At 35.3% G+C, this 16,167-nt stretch overlaps 2 protein-coding genes across 12 annotated transcripts in view; both read left to right on the top strand.

Moving 5' to 3' along the window:
- si:ch211-130h14.4 overlaps window positions 1-173 on the top strand; it is a 28,517-nt gene extending 28,344 nt beyond the window's left edge. For 4 of the 7 annotated variants that reach the window (XM_073920550.1, XM_073920549.1, XM_073920551.1 and 1 more), the window contains exon 14: window positions 27-145. In XM_073920550.1, coding sequence (XP_073776651.1) covers window positions 27-98 — 72 coding nt within the window. In that variant the 3' untranslated portion in view covers window positions 99-145. Of the gene's footprint in view, window positions 1-26 lie in introns of all 7 variants that reach the window. The other 3 variants (XM_073920548.1, XM_073920554.1, XM_073920552.1) reach the window with 3 other exon arrangements.
- Window positions 31-14,581, top strand: tbxtb (T-box transcription factor Tb). Of its 5 annotated transcripts, none has more exons than XR_012389096.1 (9): window positions 2,381-2,647; window positions 4,723-4,987; window positions 5,406-5,540; window positions 5,652-5,713; window positions 7,458-7,519; window positions 8,672-8,848; window positions 11,623-11,752; window positions 12,115-12,774; window positions 12,815-14,581. XR_012389096.1 is itself a non-coding variant. In XM_073920564.1 (8 exons), the coding sequence occupies exons 2-8, from the start codon at window positions 4,727-4,729 to the stop codon at window positions 12,356-12,358; spliced, it is 1,071 nt and encodes a 356-aa protein (XP_073776665.1). In that variant the 5' UTR covers window positions 31-117; window positions 4,723-4,726; the 3' UTR covers window positions 12,359-14,581. The 5 variants fall into 5 exon arrangements, 3 of the variants coding, with proteins under 3 accessions (XP_073776665.1, XP_001343633.4, XP_073776664.1); XR_012389097.1 differs by having other exon boundaries at window positions 8,699-8,848; XM_073920564.1 differs by lacking the exon at window positions 2,381-2,647 and adding an exon at window positions 31-117 and having other exon boundaries at window positions 12,115-14,581.
- The last annotated feature ends 1,586 nt before the right edge of the window (window positions 14,582-16,167 follow it).

The raw sequence follows: 16,167 nt of genomic DNA on the forward strand, positions 1-16,167 counted from the left end.
GTTATCAACATTTTACTTTGTTTCAGGCAGAAAAACGTGACAAGAAGATGTGGACAAATTATACGCAGAGCTCTACTGATGTTGATCTGTTATTTTAGAACAGCTCCAGGGTGCATGGTAAAAATACTATATTAATGTTTAGTAAATAGTGTTTTTTAACCATACTAATACTATAGTGTATATATATATATATATATATATATATATATATATATATATATATATATATATATATATATATATATATATATATATATATCAATATATATATATATATATATATATATATATATATATATATATATATATATATATATATATATATATATATATACTATAGTATAAGTATGGTTAAAAAACACTATTTACTAAACATTAATATATATATATATATATATATATATATATATATATATATATATATATATATATATATATATATATATATTATAGAATTTACAACTTGTGTTGATGAATGGTACAGCCTACTGTAAAATTAATAGTTTATAATAAACTTTAAGTTCAACATTAATTCAATGATAATTTGGTTTATGTTTAAACATTTTTTAAATGATGGTTTCAGTGTAAAAAAAGAAGAATAAATTATATGTGTATATATATAAATATATATATATATATATATATATATATATATATATATATATATATATATATATATATATATATATATATATATATATATATGTGTGTTTTACTATTTTAAAAATGCTGAATTTGTGAACATTTAGAATCATTTAGAACATCTATTTAGAATCGTTGAAATAACATAATTTCAATATTTTAGTTAAAGAATGCAGATTTTGTGACCATTTTTATCTATTTAGCATTATTTCAGGGTGCAAAACTGGCACAAAATGCTAATGCTAAGTAAATAATTTGGTTGATGTTTTCACATGTATTCAATGTTATTTGGGCATGGTGAATTGTAGCATACAGTTATAGAATACTACACTATTCGATCATTAGTTTATTTTACGGTTGATGTGTTACCTTAGCAGCAACATGATTACATAAAGTACTTTAATATAGTTATATATCATTTAGGCCTACTATAGACCATTTTGAGGGATGTAAACAAAAACAACGGTCCCAACATAGTTCCTGTTTTACAGTTTTACAGAGCCACATACTGATAAATAATGTTATGATGTTTAGCCATTAAAATATGATTGAATTGCCTCTTGTTGCTATTATAAAATAGTTTGAAAACAAGCTAGAAATGGCCAATGACACTGAAACGGTCTGTAAATTACAATAGTATTTCCTCAATAAATAAATTTGAAAAAATTATGTAGACTAATAGTTATAGTAAGTCTAACCATTACACATGTATCATTGCTGTAAGTTATAAACAAAGTGCCTTACTATTGTTTTTTATGTGTTTGAATAAATTTCCTAATTTAAAGCCTTCCGTTGTATACAATATACTATAGTTTGATCTTCAGATGCCAGTACTTATTAAATACAATTAGTTTAGGACAGTTTTCGTTGTTTATAAGAAGTATTTTATATTTTTACTGATAGTTTTACTTTAAGTCATGTCGCCAAGATGACGCATTTCACGCTATTTTATGAACACTCATTACTGTCCTGCAGCTCGTTGGGTTTGGTGCCGTTTCCTCCTCTCTTGACACCTCTGGAGAAACATTCCCACGGGCTTTAAACTCATAAACATCTTATAAAACATTCGTCAACACCTAGATATCAGAAAGACTTGCATCATACAGCTATTTAATGCTAAATGTTAAAAAGTCGAACGTATTAAACAATTATCTATCTATCTATCTATCTATCTATCTATCTATCTATCTATCTATCTATCTATCTATCTATCTATCTATCTATCTATCTATCTATCTATCTATCTATCTATCTATCTATCTATCTATCTATCTATCTATCTATCTATCTATATCCCAATAAGTTAAGGCAACTTAATTTGAGGAAAGGGCCTGATTTCATAAGTATCTTGAACTTACTCCAGCTATCTATTTTGTATTTATTTATATTACATATTTAAATGTATTTACATACATAAAATATATTAAATATGACACGTAAAAAATTATTGCAAAACAAAAACAATAGCATACAAAAATAGACACAGTATGCTACTTACACTTTTTACAGTAATATCAAAGGAACAAATCACAAGAGAAAATAAATAAATAAATAAATACACGGTATAAATAAATATGAACATAAATATGTGTATTTCTTTTACATCATATCTCTGAACCAATCACTGGCCAGAACGAACGCATCAAAGCGGAGACTAACCAATCAGAGACTTCCTAAGCAGTTCGTGGAGCGAGTTTTACCTGAGTAAAGTATTTATTTGCATCTCTTCAAGTCTTCTGGGTGTATTTTGACTGGTGAGCTCTCGCAGTTTGGATATATCTTGTCGGATCCAATTGGATGATAGAATGGACTCCGGTGACTGTCCTGAGAATAACATTCAGTTTAGGGTGGACCATTTATTAACTGCGGTAGAAAATGAGCTTCAAGCTGGCAGCGAGAAAGGAGATCCGACGGAAAGAGAGCTTAAAGTCGCTTTGGATGAAAATGAGCTTTGGCAGAAATTCAAAGCACTGACAAATGAGATGATAGTGACCAAGAATGGCAGGTATTTCTCTTTTTTTGCCAGATAATATGTTGTAATTAACAGCAGAATTACATCTTTAAAATGTGCGGTTGTTAACATAATCAATGTTTATTTAATATGTTGATTGTTTGATTTGCTTATAGTGTTACAAAAGTGAGTGTTGAGTAAAAAAAAGTTATATATTAAAATTTTAAGCCTATCTTTTGTCTATTTTAATATAAAAACGCAAAAATAGCACATAGGCCTACAGTACTTTCAGATTACTTTCCCTAAAAAGTAACTACTTTTTATTAACCATTTATACATCACTGCCTGCTCTACCAAATGGTTGACATTATTTCGGCTGTTTTAAATAATCACTGTTAAAACCAATTTAAAGGAAAAAGACAACATTGTTGGTTTATAAAAAATCCAACAAACATAATCATGTTGCATTACTATTGTAAAAAAAACAAGAAAACGGGTTAAATGAGAATCTGAACTATTTTATGGCAAACTTAAATAAATAAAGATGATTTAGTGTTCAGAAATGTTTTTTTTATTTATATATATATTTAAATAAATTGGTCTTACTTTCATAGTAGCCCTATATATAATAATTCTGGTACTTTTACCATAAACAGACATACACTTTGTTTCAGGACGACAATGTGACATGAAGATGTCGAAAAGTTACAGACAGCTCTCTACTGGTGTTAATCTGTTATTTTAGATTTCAGGTCCAGGATGCTCACACGTGTTAAAAAAATACTATAGTAATATCTAGTAAATACCATAGTGTTTTAAAACTATACTAATACTATAGTAAAGTGTATACATTATATAATTTACAACTCGGTGATTTTGGTTATATTGTAAAAATAAATATTATTTTCAGATTTTTCATAGTATATGAAATAAATCCGCCACTTTTACCATAAATTTGGTAGAGGTTAATATTTTAGAAATCATGGGATGTGTTGAAACAAAAATGCATTGAGTGTGTTAACTAGCGACATTAGGCGTTAAGAAATGCAATCCAAATTATTTTTTCTTGGTTGTGCAGTTAAAGGCGACTTAGGATTTTAATATATTACTATTTCCAACACTGATAAAAGTAGTTAATGCTTAATTTTAATACGTATCTTAAATTGCTTAGCCTAATTCACATACATAAGACGTTAATGATTAAATGTAGTTTTCAAAAAAGTTTTGTTTAATCTTTATTTTTGCATAAAATGTCATAGTATATACGAAGTTGCAAATCTGAAGTGCTATCTGAAATGTTTTTTTTTTTTAAATGCACATTTTTCTCAGGCTCATGTGTGTAGGTTTAGAAATTCACATTTATAGAAAGTAGCCTACTGTTTTTTTCATAGGTTTTAAAGTGAAATAACTGAACATAAACATGATAGAATGCAGAGAAAAATGCTAATTTTAGAGGAAATTTTCAGATGACACTAGGCCAAGAGGTTTTTGCATCTTCCCTGTAAAACGATCTGCTATTTAGCAGTTTCCGTAGCCTGTTTTGTCATTCATTCACAAGTTCTTTCCGTTTTGGTTGTGAAATATTATGGGAGTTTTATCTCTCTGTCAACTTTTTTTGAAAAGTCAACTCTGCAGTTTAACAAAGTGACTTTATTGACATTTTAGTAGTTTAAATAATATAAATAAGTAGAGAGAAATAAGTGTGTAACATAACAGAAAATGTGCTGGCAGTTTATTACAAGGTTTTGTAGCGTAATGCAACACCAGCCCAGACAATATATATCACTTTAAACTATTAAAAATGTCAATGAAAGTCACTTTTTAATGTTAAAACTTTTTAGAGGCAAGTTTAAGTTCCCGTAATGCGACTCAAAAGCATAAAAAACGGGGGAAAATAAAAACATAAATCACAAAATACGCCGGAAAACTGCTAATTTATGTATAGTTTTTATACCTAATGTAATTATATAGCCTATATACAAGTTTTTTTCCCATAACGTTGCATTAAAAATTTAACAGAAAGAAAGAATAAAAAAGAAAGAAAGAAAGAAAGAAAGAAAGAAAGAGGCTAAGTAATTTTACATTATTGATGTGATTTGTTAAATGACAATGTTTCTTGCTTCCTCCAGGCGCATGTTTCCAGTACTAAAAGTTAATATATCGGGTCTAGATCCAAACGCCATGTACTCTTTCTTACTGGATTTCGTCCCAGCCGACAATCACCGGTGGAAGTATGTGAACGGTGAGTGGGTACCGGGCGGCAAACCCGAGCCACAAGCCCCTAGCTGCGTGTACATCCACCCGGACTCGCCAAACTTCGGCGCGCACTGGATGAAGAGCTGCGTGTCCTTCAGTAAAGTCAAGCTCACCAACAAACTCAATGGAGGAGGGCAGGTTAGTGTGCATGATTATCGTCTGTTTAAGCTACTTTTACATGACTGTAATTTATTCAAACTTCATGGAACTAAATTAATTATAAACTCAATCAAAACTGCGACCATCGATAGTGAAGCAGAAAGTGAACCGAAAGTTTTTCTGCGAAGACGATGTTTATTCTTTTGCCATTTGGTTGATTGTTTTGTATTTTTTATTGGCTAATGTATATTTGTGTTGGTTTTTGGCATATAATAAATTCCATAATAGTCGAATTAAAACAAACAACAACAATTCCACCGCATAAAAAACTTATCAAATTCGTTTTCTTCGTTTTTTATTATTATTTAAGCGCCGAGTTTGCTTGTTAAGTACTATTATTACTACTAACGCACACGAAAATATCACCAAGAGCCTGAAAATGTTTTTTCCCCGACAGATTATGTTGAACTCGCTGCACAAATATGAGCCGCGTATCCACATAGTACGCGTTGGTGGTCCACAGAGGATGATCACCACTCACGCTTTCCCCGAAACACAGTTCATTGCAGTGACTGCCTATCAAAATGAAGAGGTAATGTTTATGTTTTGTTTTTTTACTAAGGTGAAGTTGGTTATATTGCTTTTTCGGACTTTCTCCTTAAAATAATTACAAATAAATCTGTAATTTGTTCCTTATTTTCAGATTACGTCTCTCAAAATTAAATACAATCCATTCGCCAAAGCTTTTCTGGATACCAAGGAAAGGTACATACATATTTTATACTTTTATACTATTTTGTTAAGATTTTTTGCTCCACTGAATATGTTTTAGTCATTTTGAGCAAGATAATTGTTTTCAAAATGTCATGTTTACTTCAGTTTGTTGTGAATCCTCTCTAATTGTTAATGAAATTTGGAAAGAATTTCTTAAACAAGTTTCTGTAATCAAACTAAAATATTTTAATCTGCAAGAATATTAAACTATGTTTAAAGGGATAATTCACCCAAAACTAAAAATTTTACTACTCTCCCTGTACTTGTTCCAAACCTCTTTAGGGTTCTCCATCATTCATTCATTTTCCTTTGGCTCAGTCCCTTTATTCATCAGAGGTTCCCACAGGGGAATGAACCGGCAACTAATAGAGCATATCTTTCGCGGATGCCCTTCTAGCTGCAACTCAGTACTGGGAAACATCTATACACACTAATTCACACACGGCCAATTCAGTTTATTCAGTTCACCGATAAAAACTCACTAAATCAAATAGTAAAGTGGTCCAGTAGGCTGACCGGGGTGTCACTAGCCAATAGAGGCTGTGTACACCAGGTAGCTAAAGGGGCAAATTCAATTTCAAATTCAGACACTGCTCATCCCCTACACCCAGAGTTTCAGCTCCTTCCTTCTGGTCGCAGTTTTCTAGTATTAAGCTGTAGAATGAAACGATGCAAAAATAGTTTCATCCCAGCAGCCATTAGACCAGTGGTCACCAAACTTGTTCTGGAGGGCCGGTGTCCTGCAGATTTTAGCTCTAGCCCTAATCAAACACACCTAAACAAGCTAATCAAGGTCTTAGTAGGTACACTTGAAACACCCAGGCAGGTTTGTTGAGGGAGGTTGGAGATAAACCCTGCCTGCAGGGACACCAGCCCTCCAGAGATTGGTGACCCCTGCATTAGACATTTAAATAAGGCATAGATGAAAGCAGAGGTGTTTCGGTGACTTGTATATTTTAGATAGATTTAAACATTTATTTAAGGGGGTGGACACTTAAAGTAATTATTCATTTATTCTTTATAAGTGTTTTTAGGTTTCTGTTTTATGTCCTAATGTTTATTTGTTGTTGTTTACTATGTGAGTTCCTTTGTGTGGCACAATTATGAGATAAGGACTCTTGACTGCAAACCAAATCTATCTTCGGGTATAAATAAAGTAACCTAACCTAACCTAACCTATATAGCGCATGTGTTTGGACTGTGGGGGAAACCGGAGCACCCAGAGGACACCCACGCCAACATGGGGAGAACATGCAAACACCACACAGAAATGCACACTGGCCCAGTTAAGACTTGAACCAGTGACCTTTTTGCTGTGAGGTGACAGTGCTAAGCACTGAGCCACTGTGCCATTCTTTGGCTTTCTTCCTTCTGTTAAACACAACGATTTTTGAAGAGTGTTGAAAAACCTCTAACCATTGACATGCATAATAGGAAAAAACAAATGGAAGTCAATGGTTACAGGTTTTCATCATTCATCATAATACCTTCTGTTGTGTACAATAGAAGAAGGAAGCTCATAAACACACTTAAGGGGGATTAAATAAAGAGTACATTTTCCTTTTTGGGTGAACTGCTGAATATATTAAACATACAAAACCACTGAAAAACAACAACATTTAGACTTTTAGTTTTAACTCAAAACCTTCTTCATAGCCAAAAAACCCCAGCCCCAACATAAACAAATCAGTTTTTGTTATAAAAACATAAATTTTTTTGTTCTTTTATTTTTCAGAAGTGATCATAAGGACATTATTGAGGATGTCAGTGAAAGTCAGCAGTCGGGTTATTCTCAATGTAAGCAAACACAATTCAGATAATCATTTAATAACCATCCTTGATTATGTGAATCATCTGGATTTTAATAATTTAATAAATCATTTTTAAAATTGGGACTGAACCTCTCCACTATGCTTCTCATTGTGCAGATGAAGTCAGAATTATTAGCCCTGCTGTGATTTTTGTTTCCTTTTTTTAAATATTTCAGAAATTATGTTTAACAGATTCAGGACTTTTTAAATAATATTTTTTTCTTCTGGAGAAAGTCTTATTTGTTTTATTTCAGATAGAATAAAAGCAGTTTTTATAATAATAAAAAAAAAAACATTTTAGGGTCATTATTATTAGCTCCCTTAAGTAATATGTTTTCTACAATACAATGACTTGTCTAATTACCATTAATTAGCCTAGTTAACCTAGTTAAGTCTTTAAATGACATTTTAAGCTGAATACTAGTATCTTGAAAAAAATCTAGTCAAATATTATTTACTGTCATCATGGCAAAGATAAAATAAATCAGTTATTAGAAATGAGTTATTAAAACTATTTTTGTAACGAATGGGAGGGAGTGACAGAAACAACTGGAGGTAAGATCCAATATGCAGGTTTATTCAGCGTCAGGCAAGCAATGGTCAAATCAGGTGTAAACAGGTATGTGCAGGCAAATCCAGAATCGTAGTCAATATACAGGCAATAGGTCATAAGGCAGGTGGCTAAACAGGAGAACACGGATTTACAAGGCTAGGGTAAAGCACAGATAAACAAGACAGGGAAAAACGCGTTGTAATGTCACTTAGCAGTAAACGAGACTCGGCCAACTGGATGGGTGCATGAGTGGTTTATGAAGGGTGTGTATCAGTCTCTGACAAGGTTCAGCTGGTGAGAATGTAATCAGTCTTGATGAGTGAGCAGGCGTGAGTGTAACAGGAGAGCATGTATGAAGATGTAGTCCAGGGGAAGTGTAGTCCATAGTGTTCGTGAGAGAGCGATCGCTGGTTATAAGACAGTTATGTTAAGAAATGTGTTGAAAAAATCTGCTCTTCGTTAAACAAATAAGAGGAAACATACAGGAGGGCTAATATCTCTGACTTCAATTGTATTTCTAATAATTTCCTTTATATCTAAACAAAAGGAATCATCTATCGACTCTCGTTTTCTTTGTTGTTCTAGTAAGCAGCTGGTTTCTGCCATCCGCAGGGTCACTGTGTCCATCCGCAAACCCTCACGCACAGCTCAACAGTGCACTGTCTCTGTCTACATCCCACGGCTGTGAACGTTACTCCACTCTTAGGGGCCACCGGTCCGCACCGTACCCCAGCACGTACGCCCACCGCACTGCTTCTCCTAGTAAGTTACAACCAGCTTTTTCACCCGTCAAGGTTATTTAGTTTAAATATGAACCATATATTAAATGTTTTGTTAATTTATATCTTTGTTAATTAGGATAAATTAATTATTATAATTAATTAAAATAAAAAAATCATTAATTAAAAATCTATATAGACACACCCTTTAGATTTAAAGTAATATAAATATAAAATAATAAATTATAAATTAACAAAGAAATAATATGTAAAATATAAATAATTTAACAGCAGATTTTAAGAGTTCACACTTAGCTGATAATCAATAAAGCGTTATTGGCATGCTGTCCTGGGAGAAAGCCTTGAGCTCGTACTATCCTCGAGCCCAGGGCTCCCTTCCATAAAAAGGGGCGTGGGGGGAGTTCGAGCTCAGTTAAGTCTCGAGAACTTTCCTACTTGTCACCGTGTGAGAAGAGTAAACTAAGGTTGTCTTGGGTAATAATGTGGTTTAGTCGATTGGCTATGCTGTATGCAACCCAAGCTCATTCTGAAAACTTAGTCCCGCGGACATTTCTGGAGACTGCAATTTACGTGGCCGGAGGTACGTATGGCTGCATTTAATTTTTTTAAGCGAACGTTACGAGGTGGTGTGACGCCACTCCTCTTCGCGCTCGCCGGCTGACAGCTCAGCCTTGTGTGGAGGGCTTTCCTGCCGCAACCAGCTTGTCTGGTTAGCTCGACGTGTACGTCGGCAGAGTGGAGACCCGGAAGGAAGCTGACCGCAACGACCGGGTTCGAGTCTGGGGAAGAGCAGTTCCAGAAAGCAGGTAAGACAAAAACAGAATTCAAAAAATAAAGTGAACGAGTTTATAACGGGGCGAGAATAGAAGAGGAGGCGCTCGGGAGAGGCGTTCGAGATGCAAAAAAGCATACACAGCGGCCTCTCGCAGATTTGCGAAAACAAAAACTGCACAAATACGTACCTTCCTGAACATATTTCGGGGTCTACAGAAATGTCCGTGGGACTACGTTTCCAGAATGAGCCTGGGTTGGTTGTATGTTTTTGGACGGTGGGAGGAAACTGGGGAACCTGGAGGAAACCCACACGAACACAGGGAGAACATAGAAACTCCACACAGAAACGCCAGCAGGCCCGAAAGGAGGTTGAACCAGCGTTGTTCTTGCTGTGAGGCGACAGCGCTAGCCACTGGGCCACCTTGTCACCCTATCGGAAAAAAGGGTGGGAAATAGGGGTGGAAGAGGGGGGAAACTTCGAGACGAAGATAACTGCAGTGAAAAACTCAGATTATTTATAATGCTTCCGTATACATCTAATAGGGCAAATTACAGAGCTAATGAGGTGCCAGCCGTGTTGATCATAAGCATGTGATCCTCTCGAAATTAGTTTATTAATAAACCACACTTTATGGTACTTTGATGTTTTTTTAATTTTTGTTTATGATCATTATTATTATCATTATTATTAAACTATATATAAAACTAACGTTATATAACCTTTTTATATCATTTATAAATCTTATATGCAATTAAAAATCCATGCTCTTATGAAGAAAATTAATAGAATTTGTTGTTTTCCTTTCGGTTTTATCAGCATTGAGTTGAAACCTGTCCACCTGGGGTTCTTTTTTTTCTGGTACTTTTACCATTTTATCTCGCCATCATCCCATTTAAGTATATTTCTACCATATTTTAAATCTTTCTATTAAAGGTGCCAGAAACATCTACACAAAGCTGATGCAAGCATAATACTGTCGTATCACTAGGGGGCACCCTTGCTCTCAAATGTGAACTTATTTAAGGGACAATAAAAGATCCCCTATTTTTACATCCCCATACATATTTACATTAGATGTCACCTACCCTGTTGTTGTCTATTGGAAGGAATGCGTCAATAGAGCGCCATTTTAGTACAGGGTAGCGCTCCTTTGAAATGAATGCGGGACCAAGCTGCAGTAAAGGACTGTGGCCATCCAAAGCCAGAGATATACACATATATATATATATATATATATATATATATATATATATATATATATATATATATATATATATATATATATATATATATATATATATATATATATATCTATGAGCAGGAGTTTGCCTGGAGGTCAGTATGTCATTTTTTTTTAATTACTAAAATTTTTTCTGTATTGATGGATAAGTGATAGCACAGGCATTTCTGACAAACCGCTTGTATGTGTTTATGAAAATGTACTATCCACCCTCCCTGTAAGATTTGATCTAATCCGTGTCCTGAAACACAGCCGATTGAGGGAGCGATTCGTTTGTGAATGAATCTCCGTTATGAACGGCTCCTTGACTTAGCCGACAATAATACAAGTTTCTGGCACAGCAGCATCTCGTTGTCATATTTCTTTTGCTTGTTTGCTGAATTTATCCAACAAAACTAGCATAAGCCGAGTATTTAGTGCGAGTTGGTGCTAGTTTGCCTTATGATGAATTGTATTATCATCAATAACGTTACCTGTTTGGCACAAAATTTCAGAACATACAAAAACGTAAAAAACTAAACCTTACCTGTAAAATGTTCTGCCTTTGTGCTTGTTTTCTTTGTTTGCTTGTTACTACACTCATACACAATGCATCTTCACGTAGTAACACTGTCTTAAATAGTGCGGTTGAATGACATTTGTCCTGGGAGCACTGTACCAATATGGCAGCGCTATTGACGCATGCTCAGGGTGTATATGTATATATCTATGTTACATCCCAATGTCGATATGTGAAAATAGCAAGCGCCTACATACTCATTGTGTGTTGTTTGTGCTGCAGCTGGTTATTCTGACAGCTCCTCGTGTTTATCCATGTTGCCGTCTCATGATAACTGGTCCAGTCTACAGATGTCCTCGCACTCCAGTGTGCTGCCGATGGGCCACAGCTCTGGCCCAAACTCAAACACCAGGTGAAGCTCCTATCACAGCTTATCAGTCACACACTGTTTATCCAATGCAAATGTATTCAAATGAAAGTGTTATTTGTGTAACTAATAAGGTATGAGAAGCTGGGTTACATAAGCGCTAGTTTTCTGGCATCCTCTTGGTCTGTCCTGGCCCTTTGGAGCCTTTATTAGTTCTCTTTTACCATCTATGTAACATCAGCTGCCAGTATATATGCCAGCTATGATATATATATATATATATATATATATATATATATATATATATATATATATATATATATATTATAATTTTCCTCTGTTATTATTCTTTTGAATTTCACAATAGCATGTTTTTAACCTCTGTTGTGTTTGTATCTTGTTTGCAGTCAGTACACCAGCTTGTGGTCTGTAGGGAACTCCTCTCAGTCTGGAAGTATGAGCAGCAGTCTGGGCTCTCAGTTCCTCCGCGGCTCGGCCGGTCACTACAGCAGTCTCGCTCACCCGCTCACAGCGCCCTCTTCTGGCTCTCCTTTATACGACACAGCTGCTTCAGAGGCTTCACAATATGACACAGCAGCCCATACTCGCCTTCCTACAGCCTGGACCCATGTGGCACCACCATCCTTTTAGAAGTCAACCCTATTGACTAAAGTTAAGCCATGTACAGTACAACTGAACTCTCCTGGCTTTCAAATAGGGCTGTCAAAGTATGGGGCGTTCACACCAGACATGGTTTGCATGAATAGATTGCGTTATTCACACGTAGTGAAGTTTATTTATAACAACTGACCACGTTTGGCATCATTGGTGGGATGTCTGTCTGCCCGGTAACTCCAGTTCTGTTGCTAAATGGCTGACATGGATTTAATTGAGAGAGTAGCTGTGCTTAATGTGCTTTAGGAATGCTGAAAAAACAGCGTAGATTCGTTCGGCGCCGTGTCTGGGTCTATTAGTTCCTTCAGAGGTGCACCCAGCTCTGTGAGTTCATCAACTCCTCCAGAAACTGCTCCTGGATGACGGCTGATTTCAGTGGTACTTCTGATTGAGCCGGTCCCAGTTTGATAAGTTGTTTTCCGGTGTTGGCAGGAGAATTTCCCCTCGGGACACCAACTACAGGTGCTACGTCATAATCACGCCCCTACTAGAGCAAGCTCCTGATTGGTTAACATGTCATGAATGTCCATCAAAGTTCATCATTCGCTCGCTGCGAATAGTGTCGCAGGATGCCTAATTGCTTCTATACATTGACAATCACTCGGCCTTGATGCTTCAACTGTGTCTGCTGCGAACGTACCATAAAACACAGCTGATTGCTATTGTGCTCACGTGCTCAACAGAAACTAACTGTGGTTGATTGTAAAGGTCATCAGTTCACCGCACTTCACCACTAGTCATGAAGGGCAAACACAGATACACGGACACTAGGGTTTTATAGCTGTGTCAGTCAGTCAACCCATCAGCATGTTTTTGAACAGGAATGATTTTCCAGGATCAACATACATACACTGCCTGACAAAAGTCTCGTCGTCGATCTCAGTTGTAAGAGCAACAAATCATAACTTGACTTCTAGTTGATCATTTGGAAAAGTGGCTGAAGGTCGATTTTTCTGCTGAATCATCTGTTGAACTGCATCCCAATCATCACAAATACTGCAGAAGACCTACCGGAAGCCGCATGGACCCAAGATTCTCACAGAAATCAGTCAAGTTTGGTGAAGGAAAAATCATGGTTTGGGGTTACATTCAGTATGGGGGCGTGGGAGAGATCTGCAGAATGGATGGCAACATCAACAGCCTGAGGTATCAAGACATTTGTGCTGCCCATTACATTACAAACCACAGGAGAGGGCAAATTCTCCAGCAGGATAGCGCTCCTTCTCACACTTCAGCCTCCACATCAAAGCTCCTGAAAGCAAAGAAGGTCAAGGTGCTCCAGGATTGGCCAGCCCAGTCACCAGACATGAACATTATTGAGCATGTCTGGAGTAAGATGAAGGAGGAGGCAATGAAGATGAATCCAAAGAATCTCTATGAGCTCTGGAAGTCCTGCAAGAACGCTTTCTTTGCCATTCCAGATAACTTTATTAATCAGTGATTTGAGTCATTGCAGAGATGTATGGATGCAGTCCTCCAAGCTCATGATGGAGTCAGACACAATATTCATTCTGTTTCCACTGCAGCAGGACTTTATATTCTATACTGGACATTATTTCTGATAAGTGAAAAGACTTTTGTCTAAGCAAAGTCAGACCTTACTGTCTTAATTAAATCATTAAATAATCATAATAATAATAATTATAATCATCAAGGCATGATCATATTTTATTTTGGTAAAATAAGTGTAATCTAGAGGCCTTTGCCTTTTTATATAAGCCACTTCTGATACTGAATTATCAACTAGAAGTCCAGTTATTATTAGTTGTTCCTGAAATTTGGATAGGCGACAAGACTTTGGTCAGGTAGTGTAGTCTTATCGCATCCTACTTGGCAAAATCACACACACCTTAAACTGGATTCTCTCTTTTTACAGTGTGATTTCTGTGTTTACATCAAAATCTGAGATCTTTGAAACAAAAATCTTGCTATTCAATCTCACAATTCACATAAAGCAAGTGTTATGTAATTTTGTCTTGGAGTACTTCGTGTTCAGACCATGAAGGTCATTTAGGGCTTTTAAATATACAAGTAACTATTTTTAAGGCATATTGTACATAAGTGTTATTTATATTTTGTCTTATTATAAAGGAAACTTCATATGCACAATTGTGAAAATATTTTGTAAAATACTTGTTTTTTTTATATTTTTTGGAATTTGACTTCAGCATGGTAAACAATTAAAGTGTTTTTTAATGACATTATGGTACATTTATTTAACAACTATTTCTTGCAACTTGTTTATTAAGTACAACATAGGCTCATTCTGAAAATGTAGCCTATATACATTTCTGGAGATCGCGAATTATGTAGCCAGAAGTTTGTATGGTTGCATTTTGTCTTTAAAATGAATGTTATGGGGCAGTATGATGCTGATCCTTTTCGCTCTTACCAGCTGACCACTTACCTCTGTATGGACGGCTTTCCTGCTGTTACCAGTTTGTCCAGTGGCTTGCAGCGTACGTTGGAGGACTTGAAACACAGAGAAAAGCTGACCAAGAGGGTTCCAGTTCGGCAAGAATGGTTTCAGAAAGCAGGTAAGACAAAAGACAAAAAAATTAAATAAGCAAGTAAATGACAGGGTGAGAATGTGGTAAAATGTAAAAACATGGTGAAAAACTGCAGGCTTTTCTTTTTCTCGATTACTTTTCAAAACACTGTTGGTTGGGTTTAGGGAAGGCGGTGGACGCTGGTCAATTGTTGCTTTTCAAAACTCTGTTGGTTGGGTTTAGGCAAAAAGCATAGAATCACCAAGAGGTGACACTCTGGTGCAATTTGGGAAACAGCCACTAGATGCCGCGGCGGCCATTTTGAAATGAAAACTTCAATAGTTTTCAGCAGCATATTATAAGTCTGTAAATTATAAGACAGCATATCATAAGTCTGTTATGGATGTTGGATGTAACTATTAAAAGAATCCGGAACTGTTGCTGAGCGCTGCTGAGTGTCGCCTCTTGGTCATTCTAAGCTCTTTGTTTTAGATAAGGCTGGTCAATTGTTGCTTTTCAAAACACTGTCGGTAGAGTTTAGGGAAGGGGTTGGATGAAGAAATCGGTTGGTTGGTCAGGGAGTCAGTCGACAGCAGCCTCTGGTTTATTTATGTCAGAACACCAGGCGTGAATGGCACTTACGAGAGAAATTTGAGATCTGAAAAATCATACACAATGGCCTCTGGTGGATTCGAGAAAACAAAAACTGCAAAAAACGTACCTGCTGGTAAGTATTTGACACTCAATAGAAATGTATACAGGGGTACGTTTTCAGAATGAGCCTGGGTTGATTTTTTTTTTACAAAAAAGACTGTTACTCTATATTGCTTGTTATTGAAATGATGTTGTGTTCTAAACATAAATAAATATAGAAGGTCTTATTATTTTCACCACAAAAAAACAATCCTGCGAGTTTTATACTGTAAAAATACAATAAATATATAAAAATAAATATATAAAAATAACCCTAACCCTACGTTTTGTCAGTTTAATAGCTAATTCGTATGAATTTGTACGAGTTCAGTCGTACGAAGTTGTACGATTTTAAACGTGCCACCCAACCCCACCCCTAAACCCAACTGTCATTTGGGGGATGAGCAAATTGTACTAAATTGGACAAATTACATCATACAAATTCATACGAATTAGCCACTAAATCAAAAAGTTGCGAATTGCCGTGAGATTTTGTTGGTTTCGTTATGTTACTTTAACATATTTCAATAAGTATTTCTGTTTTCAACTTAATATTTTTAAAGTTAAACTAATTTAAACTAAATGTTTTGTCACTTTGATTCA

Source organism: Danio rerio, chromosome 13 (genome assembly GCF_049306965.1).
Source record: "Danio rerio strain Tuebingen ecotype United States chromosome 13, GRCz12tu, whole genome shotgun sequence".
NCBI classification, from domain to species: domain Eukaryota; kingdom Metazoa; phylum Chordata; class Actinopteri; order Cypriniformes; family Danionidae; genus Danio; species Danio rerio.

What these genes read in the sequence shown, in the direction of transcription:
- tbxtb (XM_001343597.9), top strand. Translation starts at nt 2,448, where the DNA reads ATGGACTCCGGTGACTGTCCTGAGAATAACATTCAGTTTAGGGTGGAC. An exon ending in AACTCAATGGAGGAGGGCAG is followed by an intron (nt 4,988 to 5,405) that starts GTTAGTGTGCAT and finishes TTTCCCCGACAG; the next exon opens with ATTATGTTGAACTCGCTGCA. An exon ending in GCAGTCGGGTTATTCTCAAT is followed by an intron (nt 7,520 to 8,671) that starts GTAAGCAAACAC and finishes TTGTTGTTCTAG; the next exon opens with TAAGCAGCTGGTTTCTGCCA.